Genomic DNA, 24,936 nt, shown 5'->3' with positions numbered 1-24,936 from the left:
CGAACACTGTCTACAACAGTAACAACTTTCGACCGCTGAGCTTTTCTTTCGCTTTGTTTTAATCGTCCTTATGTGCATCTAAAAGAGGAAGTCGTCCTTCCTGCCCTTATCGGCCTGAGCGTCCATCTCCGTGGGGAATTGCGGGCAGTTTTTTTTACCTCTCTGCTGACCTCTGACCTGGACAGGCCTCTTATTGGCCATGGACAGCCATCTGATCAGTCCTACCTAGCCGGGACGGTCCCTGCGTCACACCATGGCTGCCAGTTCAGATAGCCATGCTAATCCTCCATCTACGTCACATGGTGCCACAAACCTTGGCTAAAGCTTTGCGCGTTCAAGTTGGCTTCTTTTTAAACTTCTCCTGAACTGATTTTGGGATCTGATGTCTTTGTTAAGTTGCCCACTTCACAAAATGAATCTAAGTTCTTTTAGGACTCAATGTTCATGAAAACAAACCAAAAAAAAAGTATAAAAAGGCTGTTTGTCTACTAAAACCACCAGAATGGAAACTGAGAATCGGCAAACGGCTGCTAGTTTGAGTAAAGAACACATAAGCGCAGAAGATTTTAGCATGTTTGCTTTGCTGAATATTGAAAAATATTGTTTAGGGTGTCTTTGCACTCATACTGTCTCACACTGGCTGCCCAAAAGATCCCTAAGAGTCTGATGGGCTTTCCTTGAAAAGCTGACGGTGGTTGCTGTTGTTGGAGAGGATTTCACGTGGCACGCTGAGGCTTTGCATCCTCTACCGCCTAGAAGGGAACGTCCTCCTGGACCAGCCAGCGCTTACAAAGAGTGTCTGCTGTTAAGTGATGTACAGTATAATGTATAACACTGATATAAATGCTGCGGAGACAGTTCTGTGCCTCCTGCATGTGAGCTTCCCCGGCTTTTGGTGAGTGTGCTCACATTGTCTTCTCCGCTGGCGGATGTTTCGGGATAATTGTAATAATAGGATTTGGTTGCTATCTATAGCGAGGATACAGAAAGGTTAGAAGTGGTTACTCACTCTTTCCACCTCACAGGAAGAATCATGATGAGGTTCCGTGCGGAGATTTTCGTTTGTGCATGAATAATCAGAAAATTTACTCACTTAATAAGACGGCCCTCGTGTTCACCGACTTCTTATGGAAGCTTAAGCGCAACACGACATGTAGTCCGAGACGAGTTTGCATGTATTAGAAGAGCTGAGCCATTAATGTGTCTTAGTGTAAAGACACTGACCAATTTTCCAGTGACTCAGTGGTCATCAGTAGTTGAATGATGACTGTAGCGCAATGTAAAGATTATTCCATTTTATATATATAAGATTTCATGTATGTATATATGTAAAGTTGCCACTTTGAAGATACAAGGTTTTCTTCCTACAACAGCCCATATATATATCAATAATATGTCCCTTGTGTATAATAACATATATATAAGAAATTAGCTATATATAATGTTTTATATATGTATACACAGCTATAAATAACAATTATATGTATCAAATATTTATATGTCTAATTAGCAATAGTATGTGTCCCATATGTATTATATATGTAAGCATCTATTTTTAAAATGTTTTATATTATATGGACTACCAGTCACACGTTTTGAATCATTTTACAATAACAAGCCGGACACCAGAAGACGTTTTAAGAAGGCATTGTAAGATTATTATTGTTTTTATATAATATTGCATTTCTTTTTGGGGAAAAGCAAAAACATAAAGGAGAAATAATGTACTGTAATTATCCATATACAGTAATTTCTCAGTACGGTATCATCCACAGCTATGTTTATAATTCTAGACTCTAAAATATATTCATATATTTTTACATGTACCTGCAACACAGTTTAATTTTATATTACCAGAAACTGTGATTCCAGCTTTTTGAGCTGCAGAGTCTCTAAGGAAGTATCTACACATAATACGCCCAGTAATAACCTCAGTAACTGAAATCAATGGATTTATAATTTCTGGTAAAAATGTTTTCTGTTTTTATGCATTTTACAAGGTCAGAGTTGTTTTGTTGGGTGTGAGTGTCTTTAGGAGGATTTTACTGAGTTTTTAAAAATCGTTTTTGATGACGTTAGCACTCCCACTAGCTTTCCTAGAATCATTTAGGTGATGTGTTTTGACTTTTGGAGGCTGTTAAGTATCTAACAAACAAACATGTCGTCACTGTTGGAACCAGAATGGTAATTTTACAGAGTAAAACAAAAAATATTCTTTAATTTTAATGGAATTTATTCTTAAGATTCCTTTTTCCACGTAATTTTGGACCATTTCTGTTTGGACCATTTTGTCAGTTTTCAACACAATGAAAAGGGTAACTGGAATTTTCAGCTTAGAAAGGAAAAAAAAAAGTGAAAAATGGCAAAATGGAAATGCAGGTTTTTTGCAGGACAGCGAGAATATTGCACCCAAGAGGATCATACGTTAAAAATAAAAATATAATTGTGTTGATGTTATCACTTTAAAATAAGACTACCCTTTCACCATAACATCACAAACACTGTATCATTCCGCTGAGATGCTGTTGCTAAGCAACGAGTTTGACAGCTGTAGGAGACGCTCGAGCCATTTGAACGTTTTTACTTCTTACTTTGCCACAAACAGAAAACGGACACTGTTATGATCACATCTGACCGACAGCCGATTTGGTCCGACTCTGAAGACGAGACGACACTACATTCCCAAACTGTCGTCACCACTGAGCAGCTTTTCAGTCGGCAGCTGTGACAGAAGAACAGCTGAACAACCTGGAATCAGCCAGAAATTAACCCAACACCATTCGCCAGACGTGTCTGATCTTCAGAGTCGGACCAAATCAGCCGTAAAACTGACCCAATAAAAAACAAAAGCTGCTCAGTGGAGACGACAGTTTGGGAATTTAGTGTAAGGGGCTGGAGAACGAACTGCCGGCTGAGCAGTGAGTGGGCGGAGCTCGTTACTCTGACGTAGCAACAAGCTGCTCATTAAGGAGCTTTAATTAGGAGGAAGGAGCTGAACATTAAAACATATTAAACGCCGCGTTCACGGCCAGTTTATTCATTTCTTACTGTATTTATTTAACTGCTGTATTAAAGCAGTAGAGACACTCGAGGAGTGAGTTTTCACCAACAACATCACGGCTGTGATGATCTACGGCCACCAGATCACAGCCGGGATGTTATTTCAGGATAACACACTCCCTCTCAGGTTCTACTGCTTATGTAATGATTTTAAGGTCTAATTTAAAAACATTAATAAAGTTAAAACATTCAAAAATTAAAATTAAACCAAATAATTAACCCCTTATAAAAGCAGTCTTATTGTGAAGTGGTACCGATGAGATTATATTTATGTGGGAATTATGTAGACCAGAGGTCACTAATAGGTGGACCGCGGGCTGAGTCTGTTCTATGCAGACCTGGGCCTATAACCGATAAACTATCGGTGTAACTTTTCTAGCCTTTACGGTAGCTTTAGCGGCTGGAGACTCACAGACCAATCACATGCATTGTAAATATCACACGTGACGCTACTCAGCCAATCAGATCTGTGCATTAGGATGAGCTCTGAGACTCGAGTGAGTGACGCCACACAGGAGAGGGACGAGGAGAGAAACAGCAGTCAGAGAAGAAAGTCAGAGGGAAGGTATTCCACATGATGTGCTCTAAAAAGAGAAAACTGGCAATAAATATTAGTGAAATATCACTGAATTATACTTTATTTGATTTGATATTCAATTGTTGATGGTGTAAGATGTTGATATTCCTACTCGGCTACTTCAGTAAACGGAATCATGATGCAGGTTAGACATTATGATGTTCCAGACCTTTGCTTGAGGAAATTTTCTCTAACTAGGTCTTATTGAATTTTAATTAAAGACGCCTGATTTAGACACTTCAAGTAAATTCTTTGCGTCACTTCTTCCACTGTACTGTCATTTTGATTCTCATCATGAGTGAAGCTGGAAACCAACAAAAGACGTTATGCCTATCAAGTTTATGCTTGAATACTGTAGGTTGTGGAGCTGCACCCTTCTGGCCCCTCTGCTGTAGCTCAGCTTAGCTTCGGTGGTATCATGTGCATACTGCTAATGAGAAATCTTTGTTTTACTGACAGCGCTCTTCAATGCCACTGCTTTTTATAGTCCATCACAGACGCTCCCTGCATTCTAAATTCAGCGCGCGTATGCATCCTCGCCGAACCCCCTCATCAAGGCATATAAAAGTGAAAAATGAAAACGGATGAATGGCTTCCCTACAGCCTGGAGCGCAGAGGTTTATTAGCAAGATTGATAATATCGTGAACTTGCTGAGCCACTATTTAAACAGTCTGAATGATACTTCAGAATAATAGTGGGTGTTTTCAGGGGGTTTTTCTTGGGGATGGCGTGCTGAGTAAGATGGATAGGTGATATTAAAGCCTGGGAAAAGTAGGAGGCAGTGGTTGCTACTCTCAGGCAAAATCTCTGGAAAACCTAAGGCATCTCATTGGCTCAATTTTCTAGCTCTTAATGATCTACGATACTGACCACAAGGTTGTTTTTCCAAATCTATTCGGCAGCGTGATGCCTCTGAAATATAATTTTCCATGGTCATTAGATTTAAAGCATTCTAACAACATTAATCATCTGCCTTATTCCTCCTTAGGTAGTTAACGGAGAACGTTTACTCTTTATTTGATGGACCTTAAAACATTACCAGATGACACATTTGACTACAGTTATATCTGAACTTCACTCATAAATCACAACACTTAGTCTGAAAATAAGTACCTTACTGTATCTTACAACTCATTACAGAAGTGTTATTAAATGGGTGTATTATGCTAATGCTAACATGCTAATAAATGACCAAAGCTAGTAAGGAGCAACCTGATCTTTCAACATCAGTATGTTTGTGCAAAGTAGACCTAAACTATACTTGAAACCAGGGCTGGGTGATAAAAGTACACTGAAAATCATTGCGATGTAACTTTCCTTAACTTTCCTCAAGTTTTTCGACATGATTAGAGGAGAGGGGGATGAGTAAAATGGGTAGCAACGTCTGAAACATGGAGTTACGTATTCCCTGTCTGAGTGGAGCGGCCGGCGATCTGTTCTCCTGTGACCGAGTGAGTGACGAGATCAGTGGTGTAACTGTGCTGACCTACAGTGACCTCACCTCTTTCTGTACATCCTAACAGGCTTTAGCAGCATTAAACCACGTCTGCTCCTCACAACTACAGCCCTGTTACAGCGTTCAGTCATAGTTTAGTGTTAGAGAATTCATAAACAACGAAAGTGAAAGACTGAAGTGAGTTCATGTTACAGCCCTGATTTAAAGGAAAGGAAACTGAGGAAGCTGTGAGGCACTGGAGAGCGGGAGCGCACTAGCTTCCCAGGCTAGCTGTTTTTAGCAGCTGGCTTGCTTGAAGCAGCGCAACACAGTGGACTGACGTTACTATAAATCAAACACACAAAAGCACCATTTTCAGTTTAAATGTAGCTAAAAGGAGGACTCTGTGTGGTGTTGATATATTTACATTTATGGCATTTGGCTGACGCTCTTATCCAGAGCGACTTACAATCTGATGATTTTACACAGGGAGGCCAAGGTGGTGTTAGGAGTCTTGCCCAAGGACTCTTATTGGTGTAGTGTAGGGTGCTTGTCCAAGAAGGGGATTGACCCCCAGTCTACAGTGTAGATGGCAGAGGTGTTACCCACTACACTAACCAACCACCATATGTTTTGGTTCACCCTTAAAGCTACAATAGAGAAATCCAGTCATCTGCTATCTGGTGTTTGAATACTGTGACATGGATGTGGTGGGACTGATAGCACTGATAGCACTAAGATAGTGTGATCCGTCACTGATGTGCCGAGCCAGGTAGTGTTTGCTGTTTGTACAGACTTGACGTTGTTGAGAAACTAAACAGTTTAGCTGTTGTTGGCCACAGCATTTGTAACGGGATAGCCGAGTCTCGTCACCAGACAGCTAAAATAATGTTTTCTTTCTTAAATTATGACTATTACAAAACTGCGGCCGTGCTTTTCCAGCTGGTAAAAACAGCTAATCAGCAACTTTTTCCCACCGTCCCATGACATATTGGTGAGTGTTTGTGTTCTGAGCATGAAGGATGGTTTAAAACAGCAATTAACCACCCAGGAACAAAAATCAGCCTTCAAACCTGAAAGGAATAATGATTTGACATTTATCGCGATATGTATTGATATCGAACGATATGAATTTTATTTATCGAGATAACAATTTTTGGCCATATCGCCCAGCTGTACTTCAAACTAAACTAAAAGCATTCTGCCTTCCACCATAATGCTGTGATTGATTTAATGGTGTGAAATATGATCTGAACTGAGGCAACCCAGTCTGATCCAGAATATCAGATTACACAGTCAAGCAAATTAGAAAACCTCGAGGGGCATCTATTCCATAAACTAACAAAGCAGCTGATCAATAAATGCTTGGCAGTGCTCATCACCAAAGGTATCTCTGATGAGATCTGTACACAATCGATAAGGCAGCCCGTGGTGCATCTCCTGTGATTCTAATAGAGATAAGGGAACACTGGTGTCATCCTTGCTTTTATTGCAATTTTTGCGGGAAGTGAATTATGAGCAGATGTGTCTTTTTAAATTTGGAATCAAAGGGCCTCATTCGCCAATATCTTAGTACGTTTTTTTTTTTTTCTGAAATGTGTTCTTGAGAAAGGTCCTAAGAAAAAGCCCACGTCAGATTCATTCAGACTCACCTTTGTGCTCTTGAGCGTATGAAAAGATTCTGTTCGTACTTAAGAATGAATCCCAAATAGGAAAACACCGGTCATTGTCAGAATCTGTGTAAGTGGTTGGCTTTAGATTCCTGTTCAAAATGTTTTTCATATGCTAGTCCTGTGGATCAACAGATCTGTAGAAGATTCTAAAATGAATAGAGAATTTTGTCAAACTTTGTTTATATCTCGTACTCTGCATTTGCTAAAGTGTAATCGAAATGTTGGATAAATTAGCGTCTATGGCTTTGTTCTTTAAGCTATTAATGTCGTTTTATGTGTATATGAAGGAGTTAATAATGGCCATGTTTAAGAAAATTTGTTGTAGCAACATTATTAAACTTTATCTATCTTTTCTTTTCAGATCCTGGCCATAATATCCATCCTGTTCATCATTCTGTCCACCATTGCCCTGTCACTGAACACTTTACCTGAATTACAAGTCATTGATGAGTTTGGACAGTCCAATGACAACCCCACCCTTGCCCATGTAGAAGCTGTGTGCATAGCGTGGTTCACAATGGAGTATGTTCTGCGGTTTCTGTCCTCGCCCAACAAGTGGAAGTTCTTCAAAGGACCTCTGAATGTCATCGATCTCCTCGCCATATTGCCCTACTATGTCACTATATTCCTTACAGAGTCCAATAAGAGTGTCCTGCAGTTCCAGAATGTACGCCGAGTGGTCCAGATATTCAGGATCATGAGAATACTTAGGATCCTGAAACTGGCCAGGCACTCCACAGGCCTTCAGTCCTTGGGCTTCACTCTCAGAAGGAGCTACAATGAACTGGGCCTGCTGATATTGTTCTTAGCAATGGGAATCATGATCTTCTCTAGTCTGGTATTCTTCGCTGAGAAAGATGAAGATGCTACAAAATTCACCAGTATTCCAGCATCGTTCTGGTGGGCCACGATTACAATGACAACAGTGGGTTATGGAGACATCTATCCACAAACCCTTCTAGGTAAAATAGTAGGTGGGCTTTGTTGTATCGCTGGTGTGCTGGTGATTGCGCTGCCCATTCCCATCATTGTGAATAACTTCTCCGAGTTCTACAAAGAGCAGAAGAGGCAAGAAAAGGCCATCAAGCGCAGAGAAGCACTGGAGAGGGCCAAGAGGAACGGCAGCATCGTATCAATGAACATGAAGGATGCTTTCGTCCGTAACATGGAATTGATGGATGTGGTGATAGAAAAGCCTGAAGAAAAACCCTCTGACAATCATCTTTCTCCAAACAGATGGAATTATCAAAAGAGCACAGACTCCATTACCAAACCCTACGATGCAAAATATCAGGAAGTGGTACAGCTGGGATCTCCAGAACGAGCAATAAAGGCAGGGTCAAGCCCTCAACGGCTGAACGCCAAGTCTCTGGAACAGATGTATAACCAGATGACAACTGCTCCTGCTGCTGCAAGCACTGGTGCATTGGTTCCAAAGGGGGGTAGTAGGATGGGCAGGGAAGAGAAACTGGAGATGAAGGTGGTTCACTCAGAGCCGGTGCTTAAAGACTGTCCTATCACCGACATTCGGAGCCTGTCAAGTATTGACAGCTTTGCAAGCTGCACCACAGACGTTAGCGAAGTCGAGAAAACCGCCCTACTCCCCAGTGTGACTGGGATGCAATCAAGACACCCCCGTGCCCCGCCTCCTCTGGATCTCAGCCAGATCTCTGCCCTGGATACACGGGCAGCTGAAAAGGCAAAGCAGCCCACCATCATCAAAGAGGGTCTCTACGAGTTTGTCCAGTACAAGCCAGAGAGCAGCACTCTGTCTCAAGGGGAGGAGAACCAAAGCTTTGACATGAGCAGCGAAAACATCAAGAGCTCCCCAAGAGCAACCCCAAACAACCCCATCAAAGCAAAGGGGCTTAAAGTCAATTTGAGCGAATCTGGAGAGGAAGGATCTTCTAGCCTGCATCTAGTGGTTACTGAAGACACAGCGACACTTACGCCGCAATCTTGGCAAAGCCCAAAGTCCCCAGGGAAAGGTTTTGAAGCGGAAGGATCAGTGAGGTCCCCGGGTTTCATCCCATCTTCCGGTGAAAGCCAGAGAGGGAAGAATCATGTTGAAAGGTCAGCAACTGTGTCTCCTGCTTCACCTAAGACTGCATTGAATTGTTCACCTGGCATTACTGGTGGCAGCAGCATGGAGGGAACTTCAGAAAGTGGACAGAAGGTCGTCAATCACCTCCTCTCGCCAGATATCCTCAAACAGACAGGGGATGGAAACCTTTCCCCTCCGTGCGAAACTAGCATGTGATGCTTACAGAGGTGGCTACCTTAGTATGTTACACATGGACTGACATTAAGTTATTAATAAGCACTGGAAGAGGCACATTGACGTTCCAGTGTAGTGAAGAGGACATTCTTTAGCTTGCATGGCAGGACATGTCCATCTGTGAGAGTCTTGATCGGACTGCACGTTTGCAGAGAAAGGGACTCAGGTTACACACACCTTGATGGTTTGGTGTGCTAGCCTGTCTAATTATTACAGGAAGGGAGGACAATAATGAACATTAATCTTCTACATTCTTCTTTTTTTAATGTTTCAGTTGTTTGAATCGGCAAGTCTGAGAAACGTGACGGTGTTCTCCAGGTTGATCAAAGAGAATATGATAAAGCAGACTTGTTGCCAGTGATGAGCCTGACATATTAGGTCTCCACCCAACAGATTGGATGAGGTAAGCATCCACAAATGGCTTCTGTCATGGCCTGATGCAAACAGCAGGCAACGTTGTCTATGCTGGGTTCACTAGTAATCCTTTCACTCTCAAAGTGCTGTCACTGTATGCAAAATTAGTTCACAGGACTTGAATTTGAGCACTGAAATGCTCACAAAATATGCCTTCATGAATTTATTTGGTGAATTCATGCTGTGTGTTATGCCTCAGTTGATTTCAGGCAAAATACAGAATTCACATCCCTGAGTAGGTGGCAGGTAGCTTGCATGCTCTTGAAGTCATTAAGTCCCCGAGGCACAGTGTAGAGACCAAAAAGAAGAAAAACAAAAACATTATCATTCAGATATGTATGTTAGCATGTTAGTCTTCATATGTTCAGCATATATTAGTCTACAGACGTCCGGTTCCACTGTTTATCGGTGGAAACGGTGCACGTGCAAATTATGACTGTCCAGCACACTATAAACACTGAGGACAAAAGTCCTGACTTTCTGGAAGTGAGAAGATCATTGCTGTAATTTGTGTTGCCTTTTATACAAACATCTGGGAAAGAACTAGTTGATTAGCAATTAGGAGAGCATCCAGCATTTGACAGCAGCGCCCTCTGCTGGAGCAAAGAGAATGGCACTTTATATTTATATATACAAAAGACAGCATGAGTTGGTGAAGATACTCATTGTGGGATGAATGTGTTTTGTTGGTAATGTAGTTTTATCCGGTGTGTGAAATGACTGCCATTCAGTAGAAGAACTTCACAAGTCAGCCGCGTCTTCATAGGCAACAGAGTTAAATATTTTTGGGGGCTACCCAAACTGTATATATACATGACGGTCTGCAACAACTAAAGTACTGATCACAGAGATTCTTGCTTGTGAAAAGTGATTTTTTTTTTTTTTTAAAGAGAATCCTTTGGCAGGATCACAATTCCTGCTTCAAGTATTAAATTATGCGTGCCTTTTCATAAATATTTATGAGAAGGCGTTACGATATTTGGCTTTGTTCGTATCTGTACAGAAAATTCTACTTTTTATAGAGTAAAATATGCAAGTACAATTGAGTTCTCAGGTTTTGTATTATAACTTGAAAAGCACTAATATCATGGCTTCTTTTTAGACAGTTGTTTTACTTTGCAATACGTCTTATGTATTCATTGTATTGATGTCAGGGAAAGGAAACCATAGCTCAACAAATATCCCGAGGCAAATCGACTATTAGATGTCATATTTACAATGCAAGTTTCCTTCTATCAGCCATAACGGGAGGTCACAGCCTCCTATAATGGATATATAACCTGCACAATGTAGAGTACAGTGTACATGACAAACTGGAAGCTGTCATTTCTGCATTTATCTCTCATGCTGATGTCTTTTCTTTCCTAAAGGTCAGTTGGTAGTTTTGTGGCAGTGGCAAGTAGTAATTTCTATTGTACAATTAAGCTGAAAATAGTGACTGGATTGTTTCGAACACAGTAAACTACCATAAAAGACCAAATAAATGTGTTTGTACAGGACTGTGCCATTGTATGCATTATTTCTGATTACTGATTTCACAAATACATCACAGTATTGGATATTTAAGATTAATAAGTTAACGACCCCATTCACATTTTTCTTAATATTACTTTCTCCCTGAGGTCCACTTATGTTCATTTACCAAGGAAGTAATAATTCATTTTAATTATTCCGTTTCCAGCCTCTCATCATCCCCTAAACAGGCTGTTTTTGTTGGTGCGCCTTTAAGACCGACCCCTGTTCTGTTTCTGCCTCCTTCTGAACAGTCCAGGCTGAAACACTCCTTAATTTTAACATGAATGGGTGGGGCTAAACTAGGGGCATATATACTGGAATTAAGCACTTAGAAACCTGAGTTTGTTTTGATTGGACAGTCTAGTTGTTCATTCTTAATTGTGAATGAAACCAACTTTTAAAAAAAAATTACATTTCATCCATGAAATGTTAATAAAGCCATTTGGAGTGTTTTGGTGTAAAACTGATGAGAAAATCTCTGCTTTCTCTACAGAGGCGACAGGACGCACACGTTAAAAAGAAAGACTAAAGTTAAAAGCCTATTAACCTACATGCGTCTTGGTTTTCAGATGTTATGGTGAACATATACAGAAAAGCAGAAAAACACATGCAAAAAAGTACCATTTTGCATGTGGGTGTGTATATACATATATAATCACTGTGGGTGTGTATATACATATAACGGAAGAAAACCTCATATCTCCAACGTAGTAACTTTACAGTAGAAGGAAAAAACGTCAGTGGAACCAAAATTCAGTGTTGGCACCAGGTGTGTTGATACGCACTCTAGAGGACCAGGACTGAGCAACCCTACTTTAGAGGTACTGAACACAACACGGATATACTTGGTTCCCATCACCTTCACTGTGAGGAATTCTGAGCGGGTTTCTGTAGAAGTGCATTTCACCTCAAACCACCCTGAATGACTTTCTCCACCTCAATGACTTAAGGAATTTTTAAACACACACACATATATATATAAAATATTTTATATCTATACATCCATTTTATTTTTATATCTATCTATGAGAGAGGATGAGTCAAGTCACAGGGCACAATTTTATTTTATATGCTGTCACAAGCCTCCACCACACGGTGCTGAAGGTGGTGGTTGCTGCACATTTTCTCAGCCTACACAATTTGTTTGAGATGACCCCAGAGATAAAAGTCCATAATAAAATATAAAAAACCCTGTGCCTTTTGACTCACCCTCTCATACACACGCTAATATATAATTAGTCCAAACGAACAGTGGACAGTAGAACAAAGCACATTTACAGAGAGGAAGCCCACCAAGTTTAATATGATAACCTGCCGACTGAGCTACACACTGCGGTTAATCAGGTGTTTGCACATCACGGCCTAAACTGAAAGCCAATATTGATACACATGATAAAATTATACTTTTCCTTATGAATTTTTCTACTGAGCAAACTGCTGGAAATGCCTGCATCATTATTCCTCTGATTGACCACTAGGCAGCACCACCCATCTTATAAAGGAGCTGGACGTATGACGCGCATCACTGAACCGCACTACATTCATTAAACACCCAAAGAAAACAAACCAGACACTATTATATGAGTATTAAATGTTTTATTCCGACTTTTGATGGAAAAACGTCCCGGTGCACCTGTAAAGGAAAAAAAAAAAAAAGTCTTCAGTTAGTGAACTTCTCAAGTGACCATCTGAACTTCAACAGAACATTTTTTACCCACATAAAAAGCTGCTTTTAGGCCTGCCGCCTATTTTAAGTGTTTCAGAGCAAGTTTTTTTTAAACTAAAGGAAAATCTGAATCCTTATCTACGGTAAAAACACGGGTGTGTCCCGTTAAGTAGTACACAGTGTTATCCGACATTCTGCTACAAAGAACAGAAACCAGTTCCGAGCCACTGCAGCAAATGTCAATGACTCGCTGAATGATTTGCCGGCTGCACCAAAACAGGCTCTGTTGGGTAAAAAGGATTCCCTCCAAATTGCTGTCGGCACTGACATTTCCCAAGTATCATGACCAGCCATGCTGTGAAACCCAATTTCAGCACCAAGGCTGCTTGAATCAAACCCTTCATTGAGCACATCCACGCAGACGGAGCTCGATTCATTCGCCCAGCATTACAGGTGGAGTTACGCTCACATCCCACAGACAGTCATTCCATTTTTAAGCCGGATATTTTTCACAATCTACCAGTTAATACACAAAATTCTTAACGTTAGGAGTTCACATGATTTGGGGACTGTCCATGATGAGTTTAAAGACTGCTTGTCCATTTTCCAGCAGTCCTGCGGTTCCATCATAAACACCTTTTTCTGGTTCGAACAAGGGAAAAACATTCAAAGGTGAAACACACTTTTGCCTGAAGCTACCCGACACTGCCAGGACTCAATGAGTCAAAAGGCACTACGCAGCAACACAGCGCAGATGCCATGATGCCAGCTTAAACAGACGCGTGTATATTCAGGTGTTCTACTCCGATTGAGCAATTAGTTGAATTAGAATAGAATTTACAACCATGTCACTGTTTCACACTGAAATTAGACCTCGGCATTTAACCCATCTGTGCAGTGAAACACCCACACTAGGGGGCAGTGAGCACACTTGCCCGGAGCAGTGGGCAGCCCTATCCACAGCGCCTGGGGAGCATTTGGGGGTTAGATGTCTTGCTCAAGGGCACTTCAGTCATGGACCGTCAGCCTGGGGATCGAACCCGCAACCCTCCGGTCACAGGGCCGGTTCCCTGACCTCCAGCCCACGACTGCTTCTAAATAATCAGGGTGCATGTAGACACAGGGCTACTGTTAGCGACATTATTATAGAGGACAACTTCCTTTAACCACCCGAAACCTATGACTACACATTAACTAACACAAACCTAACACACCAAAACCCTTAACGACCACAGAGCTGTTCCGATGCCACTTCATCCCATGAGCCGGACACAGAGGTGTAAGAATGCAGAGACTTCAAAATTCTAAATTGCGATTTTAAAGAGTTGCCCATTTTTTCCCCCGCAAGAGCTACAGTTTTTTAGTATTATATTTATATTAGTCTTAGTTTTGTCAACAACGATGCACAAGTTTTATATGAAAACTTCGACAAGCAACTTTAACGTACGGAAAATTTTACCCAAGATCATGAAGCACACGAACTGCTGCAACATCACTACAAATACCTGGCAGGCCGGCGCTCAGAGTTCAAGTCTCAAGCCAGACGAAGCTTACGCTGGTCTTCTTAGCCAAAAATGGCCCCCACCTCAATTATAAGTTGAAGTGATACTTTTTCGTGCCATAACAGGGAAATTTCACCTCCGCATTTAACCCATCCGCGCAGTGAAACACCACATACACACTAGTGAACACACACTAGGGGGCAGTGAGCACACTTGGCCGGAGCGGTGGGCAACCCTATCCACAGCGCCCGGGGGGCAGTTGGGGGTTAGGTGTTTTGCTCAAGGGCACTTCAGTCATGTGCTGTCAGCTCTGGGGATCGAACGGACAACCTTCCGGTCACCTCCAGCCCACGAGTGCCCCAAACAGTAAACAACCGCAATTGAGTAACTGCGACGCAATATTTGGTCCTAATGTTTGCAAACCACTGGCATTAATCAATAAATTACCCCAGCTCTACTGATCAGAAATTTTAGATCAATTAGCTTTTCAGCCTTCTGCAGTGGTTCCTCAGTTTTCGGGTTCATTTAAAACATGCCAGTCACTCAGTGACGTGGGAAACCAGTATAACGGCTAGGATGTCTAACACTGAATGGAGCAGTGCACCAGTATACTTATCTTCTGATTTACTGGGAGCTGGGATAAAACAAACATGGACTGTCGGGGTGGGGCAGCGAGAACCACTGCTATTAATCTACTACGAATTCTGGTTGGTCTACTCTGTTGCTTCTGGGTATAAAATAGTGCGACAGCTTTATTGATCTTATTTTTAATGACACTAACAAGCTTATTTTACACACAGAAGCAATGCAGCACGATGGCAGAGCAGAACATCTCTGCCTCGTTTGTTTAAACTCCAGCGACATTGAAATAAACATCAAAAAACACTGAAAGCTTCAGGTTGCTTAGCTCGCACATCCACGTTCTTAAAACATATGCATTCCCACAGGAGCACACAGCTGCTGTATGAAACGCAGTGGCAGAGCTTCTCACGTGAGCACGCGAAGAGAACTGTGACTGAAATGCTTACAGACTAGCCTGACAGAAATCTGATTTACTGTACATCAAGCAACATGAGGACCAGAACAGTTCCAGCATATGAGTATCCTCACCATGTGTGGTCTTAGTTCATCTTCCTGATCAGTCTGTTAATCTGGTCCTCACGGTTTCCAGCGTCTCCACCCTCCACAAAGTGAGTGGTCTTCTTGTTCATGCCACCACGGGGAGAGGACAGCTTGAATGGCCAGAGGAAGTTGTTGGCAGCTTTGAAGTTCTTTCCAACCGTGTAGATCTCATGAATAAGATCCTCAATGCAGATGATTCCAGAGCGACCTGGAAAGAAATGCATGGCACATTAAGCGCATTTAAAAACTTAGCACACCTCCAAAAAAGCAAGTTTACACAGCAAAGACGGACGGCTTAAGCCTAAAGTGGTTGGATCGTGTAGTGGACGACACCTCTGCCTTCTATGCTGTCGACTGGGGTTCAAACCCCCCCCACCTGGACAAGCACCCTACACCCTAAGAGACCTTGGGCAAGACTCCCAACACCACCTTAACCTCCCTGTGTAAAATGAGCAAAGTGCAAGTCGCTCTGGATAAGAGCGTCAGCCAAATGCCTTAAATATAAAATGTAAGGTGGTCTAATAAAACATCTCGTCTCCTATCAGGCTTGACTTGTCTGAAGTTATCTGACTTAGTTAGCCGGCTCTTAAGTCACTCAAACTCAAGTTGAGGGGACAACACCTCATAACGCCTTTATCTTGTATTACCAGCAATGTGAAAGTCAAATTAAGGGCCATACGGTAAAAGTGCCACTGGGACGTGTGACGTTCAACGAACGGGATACTCACCAAGGCTCTTCTCAATGAGTGAATTGTCTGTCAGAGGAATGCGCTGCTTATTGATCTTGCCATATCCACGCTTGTAGATCAGCTCGCGCACAGATTTCAGATTGGGATATCTGCATAAACAGGAAACTTCAGATAACCAGCCCTTTCATACAACAGCATCTAGAGGCCTATTTGTAGTTTACAGGAGTGTATATAGTAAAACTGTTACAGTAGTTTACATATGTAAATGATCACCTTTCATTCTTTAGATCCACATAAACTATTCATGAAATCTTATTTCTCTTTAGGATTATGTACAAAGACAAATTAACCACCAAGCACTCATCTTTACATCTGAAAACAGCACAATCATTTTATTTGGGCTGAACCAGATGATTTTATTGATTACCACTACAAACTATAAATTGTTCGAACTCTGAAAACGTGAAATATTTCACTCATACTCCTTACCCCCAGGCGATGTAGGGCTCTGCGATTCTCAGCATGTTGATAGACGCCTTGTTGAGCTTTACAAAGACGCCGTTGAAGATCTGGCGAAGACGCAGGAGCTGAAGCACCTTGCGCACTTTAGGGCTGACACCATTGATACTGGCATGAAAAGAAGCAAACTGCATTAGTACAGTTCACCAGACGGAGACAGCATTCCCATTCAGCGGCAGGGTGGTTTCAGAGGAATTGGCTTAATTTCAGAGAAATCACCATGGTCGATAAGATGGGGAAAAAAGAGCTACATCATTAACCACTGAATGACAACGTTAGGACTTCACCCAAAAAAGCCACGCAAGGACAGTGCGCTTTGCATCATGGACCACATTAACTCATTTACCACTGGCCAGAGAGGCATTTTTGGGAGAAATCCTCAAAATAGCAGACCACAGAGCCTTTCGCTCAAGTCCTCACCCTCTGATTCTGACGACGAAAGCCAGCTTGGGTTCGGCGGGGACGTAGAAGTTGCCTGCTTTGCGAGCCATCCTGCTCAAGCGGACCTCGCGCCTGTACAGCTCCCTGTATTCCTTGTGGTAACTCTCCGCTCTCTTGAGGATGAGCTTCCTCGTGACTCTGCGGGCCTGAACGGATGAGCGACAGAATCAGCTTCCACAGACTCAAGCCACAGCACTCACTTCTGAACACAGAGGGTCGCTACTCGAGCCACTAACCTTCTTCTCAGCACTCTGGGCCTTGATGCGCTTGGCCTTGATGACAGCATGGCGCTTCCTCTTCTTCAAGAGGCTTTCGGGGACCGAGGGAACCTTTTTTTCCCTAGAAAAACAAACAAAAACAGTTTGGCACATCAGTTTGCACGACTTCTCCAAGTCAGACCTACAGCTTACGCTGCCAATCAAACATATCAGTGCTGAATTATACCAACTGCTCAAACTCTTTGGCTGTTAAGACAGTTTGACATGATGCTCTGTGCCAGGCAGTGATGGTAACACACCAAGCATTTAAAGCCTCCAAAAGCACAGGTTATAGGTACTGACTAAATGTACACATCACACCTAAGAAACTGGTTCAGGTTGAAGCTTAAAACATTTCAAAAGCCTTGTTGGTACATAGAGGGAGAAAAAAAAAAAGTCCTTAAAAGATTTTTTTTAAGTTGCCAGTTTTTACTAGTAGCATTTCCTATAAAATCTGGTTCACAGGTTGTTTTAGATAAATATCATCGTGTTATTTGGGCTATATTTTCTGCTTATCGCCACCACTGCAAAGAAAAGCACCATTTCACATCAAACCAGTGAACAGCTCGCATCTCCAGGCAAGAAAAACGCTGAAATTTTAATATTTGGTGGAACTCCCCTTTACGCCGCGGCCACACTATGAGCTGCAGTGTGGCTAGCTGGCCATGTGACACTTAACCTGAAGACTGATGCTTCTTACTTACTGAAAGAATATTTCTGTGCGTTTCTGCCCTAAAAACTCCACTCTACTCTCATGTAAAACGTGATAAAGTGCCTCGAGGCAGAAGTATGAAAACACTGGAGTGAGGACTCTCAGCCAGGACCGAGGCAGCGCGAGCAGACTCACAGGTGCCAACTCGGTTATAAAGCCCGCAAATCATTTGACCGGACACTGACTTTGAGTCGGGTGTTCACTCATTTCTTCCACATGTTCATGAACTTGGAGCCTCCGGGAAGATACGAGGCGTAAAAACAGCCGGGGTGACTCTACAGCAAGGCGGCGTCCACGAAGCTAACCCGGCTAGCGCAGCGTCGCCTAGTTAAACTGCCGCACTTCGCTCACCGGTGAGCCGTCAAGATTCGCTCATATACCCAATAACCGGCTCTAATAACCGGCATCGCGACCCAGAAACGGACTTCACTCCTCACACCGCCCGAGCGCGGCCGTTCACCCAGCTGAAACTCCGCTTCAGGCCATTTTACCACACGTTGCTATCGCCTCAGAGCCAACCAGCCGCGATCTTTCCACATCAACCCTATCACGTCTTCTCTTCACCAAAGACCCCGAATTCCCACTCCACAAAGCGTGCGAGTGCTTGAACTGTACATCCAGTCCACAAACAAGTCAAAACAGACCGCCACGTAGCCGATGTTTAACGATTTAGATGACAAGACATCCAACTTACGCTTCGCCCGCCATTATCCCCACAGTGAAAGAGGGCTTCACGCATGCGCACCAGACGTCTTATACGGACCGGAAGCTTCCGGTCAGGACGTGGTCTCTTCTGCACTGCCCGAGTTTCTTCTGGCCGTTTTGTCCATTAAACAACAAATCCACGACTTCCATAGTGAATTAGCATTAAAATGGTCCAATGGAAGTGCTGGATCAGTTTCTTGAGCCAAGCGCGATTTTTTAAAGGACGCTTAGTCGCGCTGTGAGTTTTCCCAGATCTACAGATCATCGCGTTGTACAGACGCCGCTCCGCATGATGTGTAAATCGAATAGGACGGGCTCAGCGACTGCGTCACGGATCTCATGTTTACGGTTACGCAAAACGGGCATGTGTTGGTTATAAAGCGGCATGTCGCTGCGTTTCTGGAGCAGAAGAAGCGCTGAACTTCGTCGGTGCTGAGCTTAATCGCCTTAATCTGCGTCGATTTAAACTCAGTTTGACTTTAGTCCACTTCTGCGACCTCGACTGCGAGCTTTGAGCCCGTGAGCTCACCGGAGTGCCAGCCGTAGGTTACCTGTGTAGCGCCCAGGTGCTCAGAAGGTCCGTGTGGAGTCTTCGAGATGTACATCGTCGTTGAGCTGCTCGTGGTGTCCGTTAAAGTCATCTGGTCGTTTGTGTTGGCCGGGGCCAAGTGGCTCGTGAAGCCCCGGGAAAAGAGCGTGGAGGGGCAGGTCTGTGTCATCACCGGGGCTGGAAGTGGACTCGGGCGCCTCTTCGCGACCGAGTTCGCCCGGAGAAGAGCCACCCTGGTGCTGTGGGACATCAACCGAGAGGCCAACGAGGAGACGGCGGAGATGGTGCGGGACATCTATCGCGGAATGGTTCCGTCCAAAGGTAAATCCAGAAGTGCGGCTGTATCGATACGAGTCAGTTTCGCGATACTTTTCCTCTCGAATGTATCGAATCAGGCGATATTACAGCTGATGCATGATGAAAATGATTGGAAGCAGGTTCCCCGAGTGCTGCTGCTCTTAAACAACGTGGTTCTTTAGTAAAGGCAGTGGTTCTGTGTAGAACGTTGAGTTCTATATTAAGACATTTCATGCTTAACCCTTAAAACTCAATTTCCTCACTTTACAATAACATACATGCTTAAAGACAACAGTGGGGTTAACAGTAAATGGAAGAGTCTGAGTAAGTCAGTAAAAGCATGTACTTGGTATATGTACTAGATGTTAATGAACCTCAGTTTTAACATTCAGTATCTTTTTTTTGTTGTTGTTTTGTTTCTTTTTTGTTATAAGATTTTGCAGAAATGTTTGTTGTCTAGAAGCAGTTTAGGATTTAGCTGGTCACAAGTCAGGTCTCACCACCTCAGGGAACATGGCTCCATATCACTTCTTCCCATTGCCACACAATTTTGCCTCAAGGCAACAAACTCCAAAAGAACCCCTGCACAAGTTACTAACTAACTAACTAACTAACTAATTATTTATTTATGCCAGACAAGTGAAATGTTTTTTTTTTTTTTTTTATTATTAGCTCTCATAATGCATGCAGTAGAGGGTTAAATGGTTCTTTGTATGGTAGGGTTCTAAATAGCACCAAAAAGGGTTCTGCTGTAGTTACAATGGCAAGCTTGTAGTGGTAGAAGAACCCTTTTTGGTGCTATATAGAACTACATACAACACATTCTCCATCTGAAGAACCGTTTCGCCGTGTGAGGAACCTTTTCAGCATTAAATGGCTGATTCTATGCAGAGCTTGTGATTCTAAGCAGAACCACTACTGCATCTTTAAGTGTTCAGTTTTAGCTGAAATGGTTCTAGTGCCTATTTGGTGATGTATAGAACTGCTTGGTGCTTATATCGAAAACCTTCTTTGAAGAACCAGATATCAACATAGAGAAGAACCCCTTAACCAGGCAGATAATTATTTAAACATTCAAACGGTTATTTGTCCTGGTTGCCTTCACCAAAGAACCCTCAAAGAACCTACTGAGCCGGAGGCGCTCACAGCAGTGGTGATGGGAACCAGACGTCTGAAGTGCCTTTAGAACCTACCTCTAAGAAACTGCTAACACGAAGTTCTTACTAATACATTCCTCAAGCTGGACACATTGTTTATGATGGTCAGTTGAGGTCAGTTTTTGGCCTAAAACGCATTAATCAGTGGTGCATGCGGGACGTTCTGTGGCAAAATAGTACCCAAAAAACAGATTTACCATCATTATTATGCGTATTTCATACAAACACTAAGGAGACGCATGTAGGTATACTGGTCGTTTATTTATAGGTATACAGAGGCACCACCTCTGTAAAGATATCCAAGCCTCAAAAACACGGTACGTTTCTCTAAGCACAATTTCTCAACGACAAAAAACTAAAGGCCAAACTGAAGACCGCCCAACTGTCTCCTAACTGACCAGCCTAACAGGCCTAAGTTCAACTAACTGAGCAATTCTGCTTTGGTAAAAAGCCCTGAGAGCATTTGACGTAACCAGCTGTCACACAGCTGCATTAGTCTTAATTAAATTGGCGTTAATTAATTGTTTCTCTGTTTGCAGGGCCTGGAGATGGAGTTCAAGACTTGCCTTTGTTCCAGCCCCAGGTTTACACCTATGTGTGTGACGTGAGCAGGCGTGAGAGTGTGTATTCCACAGCAGAAAAGGTGCGAAGAGAGGTGGGCAACGTCACCCTCCTCATCAATAACGCTGGCGTGGTTTCCGGACACCATCTCCTCGAATGTCCCGACGAACTGATTGAAAGGACTATGATGGTCAACTGCCATGCCCATTTCTGGGTGAGTGTATTGGTCAGTCGGTCTTTAATGTGGAGGAATATAAAGACGTATAGTGATGCTTAATGTTTCGGTCGGCGAGGAATGCTAATGCAGGTGTGTGCTCTACAGACCACCAAGGCGTTTCTTCCCAAGATGCTGGAGGTAAACGAAGGGCACATCGTAACCGTCGCCAGCTCCTTGGGTCTGTTCACCACGGCTGGCGTGGAGGTATGTGATCCACATCCCTCCGATTCCAAAATCAGTGCAGTGAATTCACCCCTCACCCCTGTCCGTTAGGAATATTGTCGGAATCTTCTAAGCAGATCTGATCCTGTGCAGTTGTTTGAGGCAGTCTTCTCTCATGTTTGTTACAGGATTATTGTGCGAGCAAGTTTGGTGCCATAGGCTTCCATGAGTCCTTGAGCCACGAGTTAAAGGCGGCCAATAAAGACGGGATTAAAATGACCCTGGTCTGTCCGTTCCTGGTGGACACGGGCATGTTCAAAGGCTGCAGAATCAGGTTTGTAACATGTTAATGCTGGAGCTTCACTACTTAGTTATATGTTATATGTAGACACCCATTCAGATGTTAATCATTTTTGCTGTTTTACATACAATAACAATGTAAATCATGCTGCTGTAATCAAAGCCTTGTATCTCCACAATGTTAACTTTACAGGGGAATGAAAAATCCTACTTTACTTTTAAGTAAAGTCAATGGAAAGTCAATGGAACCAGACTTTTACATGTCATTTTCTTTCTTTTGTTTCATTCATCATGAAATTTACACACAACGTAAAAAGGGAAACGGGCGATTTCAAAATATGACAAAAATGGAGATACGAGGTTTTGTTTCCAACATGTATATATTATTGATACTGCACTGATGACGGGTTTTCTGCGTGCTGTAGGTTTTGAGTTGGTAGTAATGTGTTTTTAACCTTCGTGCAGGAAAGAAATTGCTCCTTTCTTCCCTCCACTGAAGCCCGAGTATTGTGTGGAACAGGCTATGAGAGCCATTCTCACTGACCAGCCAATGGTCTGCACACCACGTGCTATGTACGTGGTCAGCTTCATGAAAACGTACGTATTGTCCATTTCCCTTATCACCTTCCTCTTGCAAAAGTCTTTCTTTTTTCCACTTTTTACTAAATTACTAGTTTCTAATCACAGAAATCTTCGTCTGTTGCAGGGTTTTGCCTTTTGATGCTATCGTGTGCATGTACCGCTTTATTGGTGCGGATAAATGCATGTATCCCTTTCTGGCTCATCGGAAAGAGTCCACAAACAACAACGAGTCGAAAAGTGGGATATAATCCACTGGATTCATGGCTGCCAATCAGCCAAGACAACCCTGGCTTTGGAGACTTCCTTAATTTTGCATTTGAGCTACGAAGGTTATTGTTGCTAAGGAGCAGCGGATGCTTATAGCCACCAGTTAGCGGTGTGTGTATATAATTCGATATCGATATTTATCGTGATAAATGTCAATCATTATTTCTTTCAAGCTTGAAGGCTGATTTTTGCTCCTGGGGGGTTAATTGTGGTTTATACTATCATTTATGCTCAGAACACGACAAACACTCAACATACAGTGGAGCATCTCAGATTTTTGTGATATTTGTGAATTCTCTAACACTAAACTATGACTGAGCGCTGTAACAGGGCTGTAGCTGTGAGGAGCAGACGTGGTTTAACGCTGCTAAAGACGGTTAGGATGTACAGAAAGAGGCGAGGTCACTGTAGGTCAGCACAGTTACACCACTGATCTCGTCACTCACACTCGGTCACAGGAGAACAGATCGCCGGCCGCTCCACTCAGACAGGGAATATTTAATCATAAAGTATATTTAATCATGTCAGAAAATTCAGAAGAGCGCCCTCTCCTGGTGACAGAGTAGTGTCGCTTTCCTTGCAGTAAAAAATGCCACCAGGGCTTTTGCTTGAACGTGGAAGTGTGAGAAAGGTCTTTTATATCGAACATTTATCCAACCTTTCTTATAGTTCTATCGAGGAAAGTTATATTGTGATAATTATCGTTGGCGTTTTATCACCCAGCCCTAATTGTTTGCGGTTTCAGATAATGAGACGCATCTCATTACTCGTCAACCTCATTAGCCTTGTAGCTCCAAAACTAAAGCAACATTGGGAAGCACATTTTGCCGATTCATCTGAATCGTGAGTGAACGCTGACACCGGCTCTCTGATGAACAGCTGGTGCTCGGTAACCTGCTGGAACAAATTCAGACCGTAAACCGCTACACAGAAATATATTTAAGCTATTTTGCTGCTTTTAAGCAAAGCTAATTTCATAATCAGTGATGTCAAATGTACAGATCAGCTCTGATGATGAAATATGCAGTATGTTACTGTAAAAATGTACAGTAGTATCTTATTTATAGATAATCCTGTATAATTTTTCATGTACTTTTGTGTCCACCTCAACTTTCTGACTAAATGTTTACGTGCCTTCTAGTTAGTGTTGTTTTTTTTTTTTGTTTTTTTTTTTGAAAACACGACAAATGTGTTGTGCAATAAGAGATGCATCACACAGGATTGTTACTGTTAAAGTTTGACACAATAAAAGAAAGTCTTTAACTTATGTGACTGTCCTGTTTTCTCAAAATCCACATACAGTTGTCCCCCCTAATTTTGATGTGCTTTATATGTACGGCTATAAAAAATCTAGCACATTTCAATAGCCGACATACACAGATCAGTCATAACATCATGTCCACCTCCTTGTTTCTACGCTCACTGTCCACTTTATCAGCTCCACTTACTGTATAGCTGCACTCTGTAGTTCTACAGTTACAGACTGTAGTCCATCTGTTTCTCTGATACTCTGTTACCCTGTTCTTCAGTGGTCAGGACCCCCATGGACCCTCACAGAGCAGGTACTGTTTGGGGTGGTGGGTCATTCTCAGCACTGCAGTAACACTGTTGCGCTGGTACGAGTGGATCAGACACAGCAGTGCTGCTGGAGTGTCACTGCTGGACTGAGAATACTGAGAAAATTTCCAGCCAACAGCGTCCTGTGACCACTGATGAAGGACTAGAGGATGATTAGCTCACACTATATATAAAGAGACGAGCTGTCGTCTCTGGCTTTACACTTAAAGGGTGAACCAACAGCACAGGTGCATCTAATAGAGTGGACAGTGAGTGGACACAGTGTTTAAAAACTCCAGCAGCACTGCTGTGTCTGATCCACTCGTACCAGCGCAACACATACTAACACACCAACACCACGTCAGTGTTACTGCAGTGCTGAGAATGATCCACCACCCAAATACTACCTGCTCGGTGGGGGTCCATGGGGGTCCTGACCACTGAAGAACAGGGTAACAGAGTATCAGAGAAACAGTGGAACTATACGGTCAATGGAGCTGATAAAGTGGATGATGGTCATGGTCCATCCAAGTGGATGATGGTCATAAGGTGGTCATGATGTTACGCCTCATCCTTGCATTTCTACATATTAAATGCATGTTAACATATAAAGCACTAACATATGTGATGATGTTCTATGATGATTATTTCATACGCTACCATTCAGAGCTTTGTCATATTAATATTATTAGTAGTTATTCAGTAATAATTTGCATAGTG

At 42.6% G+C, this 24,936-nt stretch overlaps 3 protein-coding genes and 1 non-coding gene across 4 annotated transcripts in view; 2 read left to right on the top strand and 2 right to left on the bottom strand.

Moving 5' to 3' along the window:
- The window catches only part of LOC108435719 (potassium voltage-gated channel, Shab-related subfamily, member 2), a 50,138-nt gene extending 39,201 nt beyond the window's left edge, over nt 1-10,937 (top strand). The window contains exon 3 of the mRNA XM_017711727.2: nt 7,108-10,937. Coding sequence (XP_017567216.1) covers nt 7,108-9,006 — 1,899 coding nt within the window. The 3' untranslated portion in view covers nt 9,007-10,937. The remainder of the gene's footprint in view (nt 1-7,107) is intronic.
- A 1,595-nt stretch (nt 10,938-12,532) lies between these two features.
- On the bottom strand, nt 12,533-18,636 carry rpl7 (ribosomal protein L7). Its single transcript, XM_017711729.2, has 7 exons — nt 18,556-18,636; nt 17,129-17,231; nt 16,872-17,038; nt 16,422-16,559; nt 15,972-16,081; nt 15,232-15,451; nt 12,533-12,586 (listed from the first exon to the last, which is right to left on the bottom strand). The coding sequence occupies exons 1-6, from the start codon at nt 18,567-18,569 to the stop codon at nt 15,243-15,245; spliced, it is 741 nt and encodes a 246-aa protein (XP_017567218.1). The 5' UTR covers nt 18,570-18,636; the 3' UTR covers nt 12,533-12,586; nt 15,232-15,242.
- LOC119261666 lies at nt 16,629-16,717 on the bottom strand. The gene has a single exon (XR_005129158.1). It is a non-coding gene; the product is annotated as a small nucleolar SNORD12/SNORD106 (small nucleolar RNA).
- A 74-nt stretch (nt 18,637-18,710) lies between the features above and the next one.
- rdh10b (retinol dehydrogenase 10b) lies at nt 18,711-23,926 on the top strand. Its single transcript, XM_017711728.2, has 6 exons — nt 18,711-19,437; nt 21,110-21,345; nt 21,454-21,552; nt 21,699-21,844; nt 22,276-22,407; nt 22,517-23,926. The coding sequence occupies exons 1-6, from the start codon at nt 19,164-19,166 to the stop codon at nt 22,638-22,640; spliced, it is 1,011 nt and encodes a 336-aa protein (XP_017567217.1). The 5' UTR covers nt 18,711-19,163; the 3' UTR covers nt 22,641-23,926.
- Nucleotides 23,927-24,936: the final 1,010 nt, after the last annotated feature.

This window comes from Pygocentrus nattereri, chromosome 19 (assembly GCF_015220715.1).
Source record: "Pygocentrus nattereri isolate fPygNat1 chromosome 19, fPygNat1.pri, whole genome shotgun sequence".
NCBI classification, from domain to species: domain Eukaryota; kingdom Metazoa; phylum Chordata; class Actinopteri; order Characiformes; family Serrasalmidae; genus Pygocentrus; species Pygocentrus nattereri.
Note: the sequence above shows the minus strand (reverse complement) of the source record. Positions and strands in the feature narration are given on the sequence as shown.

Excerpts from the sequence above, each read along its gene's own strand:
- rpl7 (XM_017711729.2), bottom strand. Across the intron at positions 16,560-16,871 it reads TTCGTCGTCAGAATCAGAGG|TATCAATGGTGTCAGCCCTA; the intron begins GTGAGGACTTGA and ends TTTTCATGCCAG. Across the intron at positions 16,082-16,421 it reads GAGCCCTACATCGCCTGGGG|ATATCCCAATCTGAAATCTG; the intron begins GTAAGGAGTATG and ends CTGTTTATGCAG.
- rdh10b (XM_017711728.2), top strand. The coding sequence starts at position 19,164 with ATGTACATCGTCGTTGAGCTGCTCGTGGTGTCCGTTAAAGTCATCTGG. Across the intron at positions 21,845-22,275 it reads TTCAAAGGCTGCAGAATCAG|GAAAGAAATTGCTCCTTTCT; the intron begins GTTTGTAACATG and ends ACCTTCGTGCAG. Across the intron at positions 22,408-22,516 it reads GTGGTCAGCTTCATGAAAAC|GGTTTTGCCTTTTGATGCTA; the intron begins GTACGTATTGTC and ends CGTCTGTTGCAG.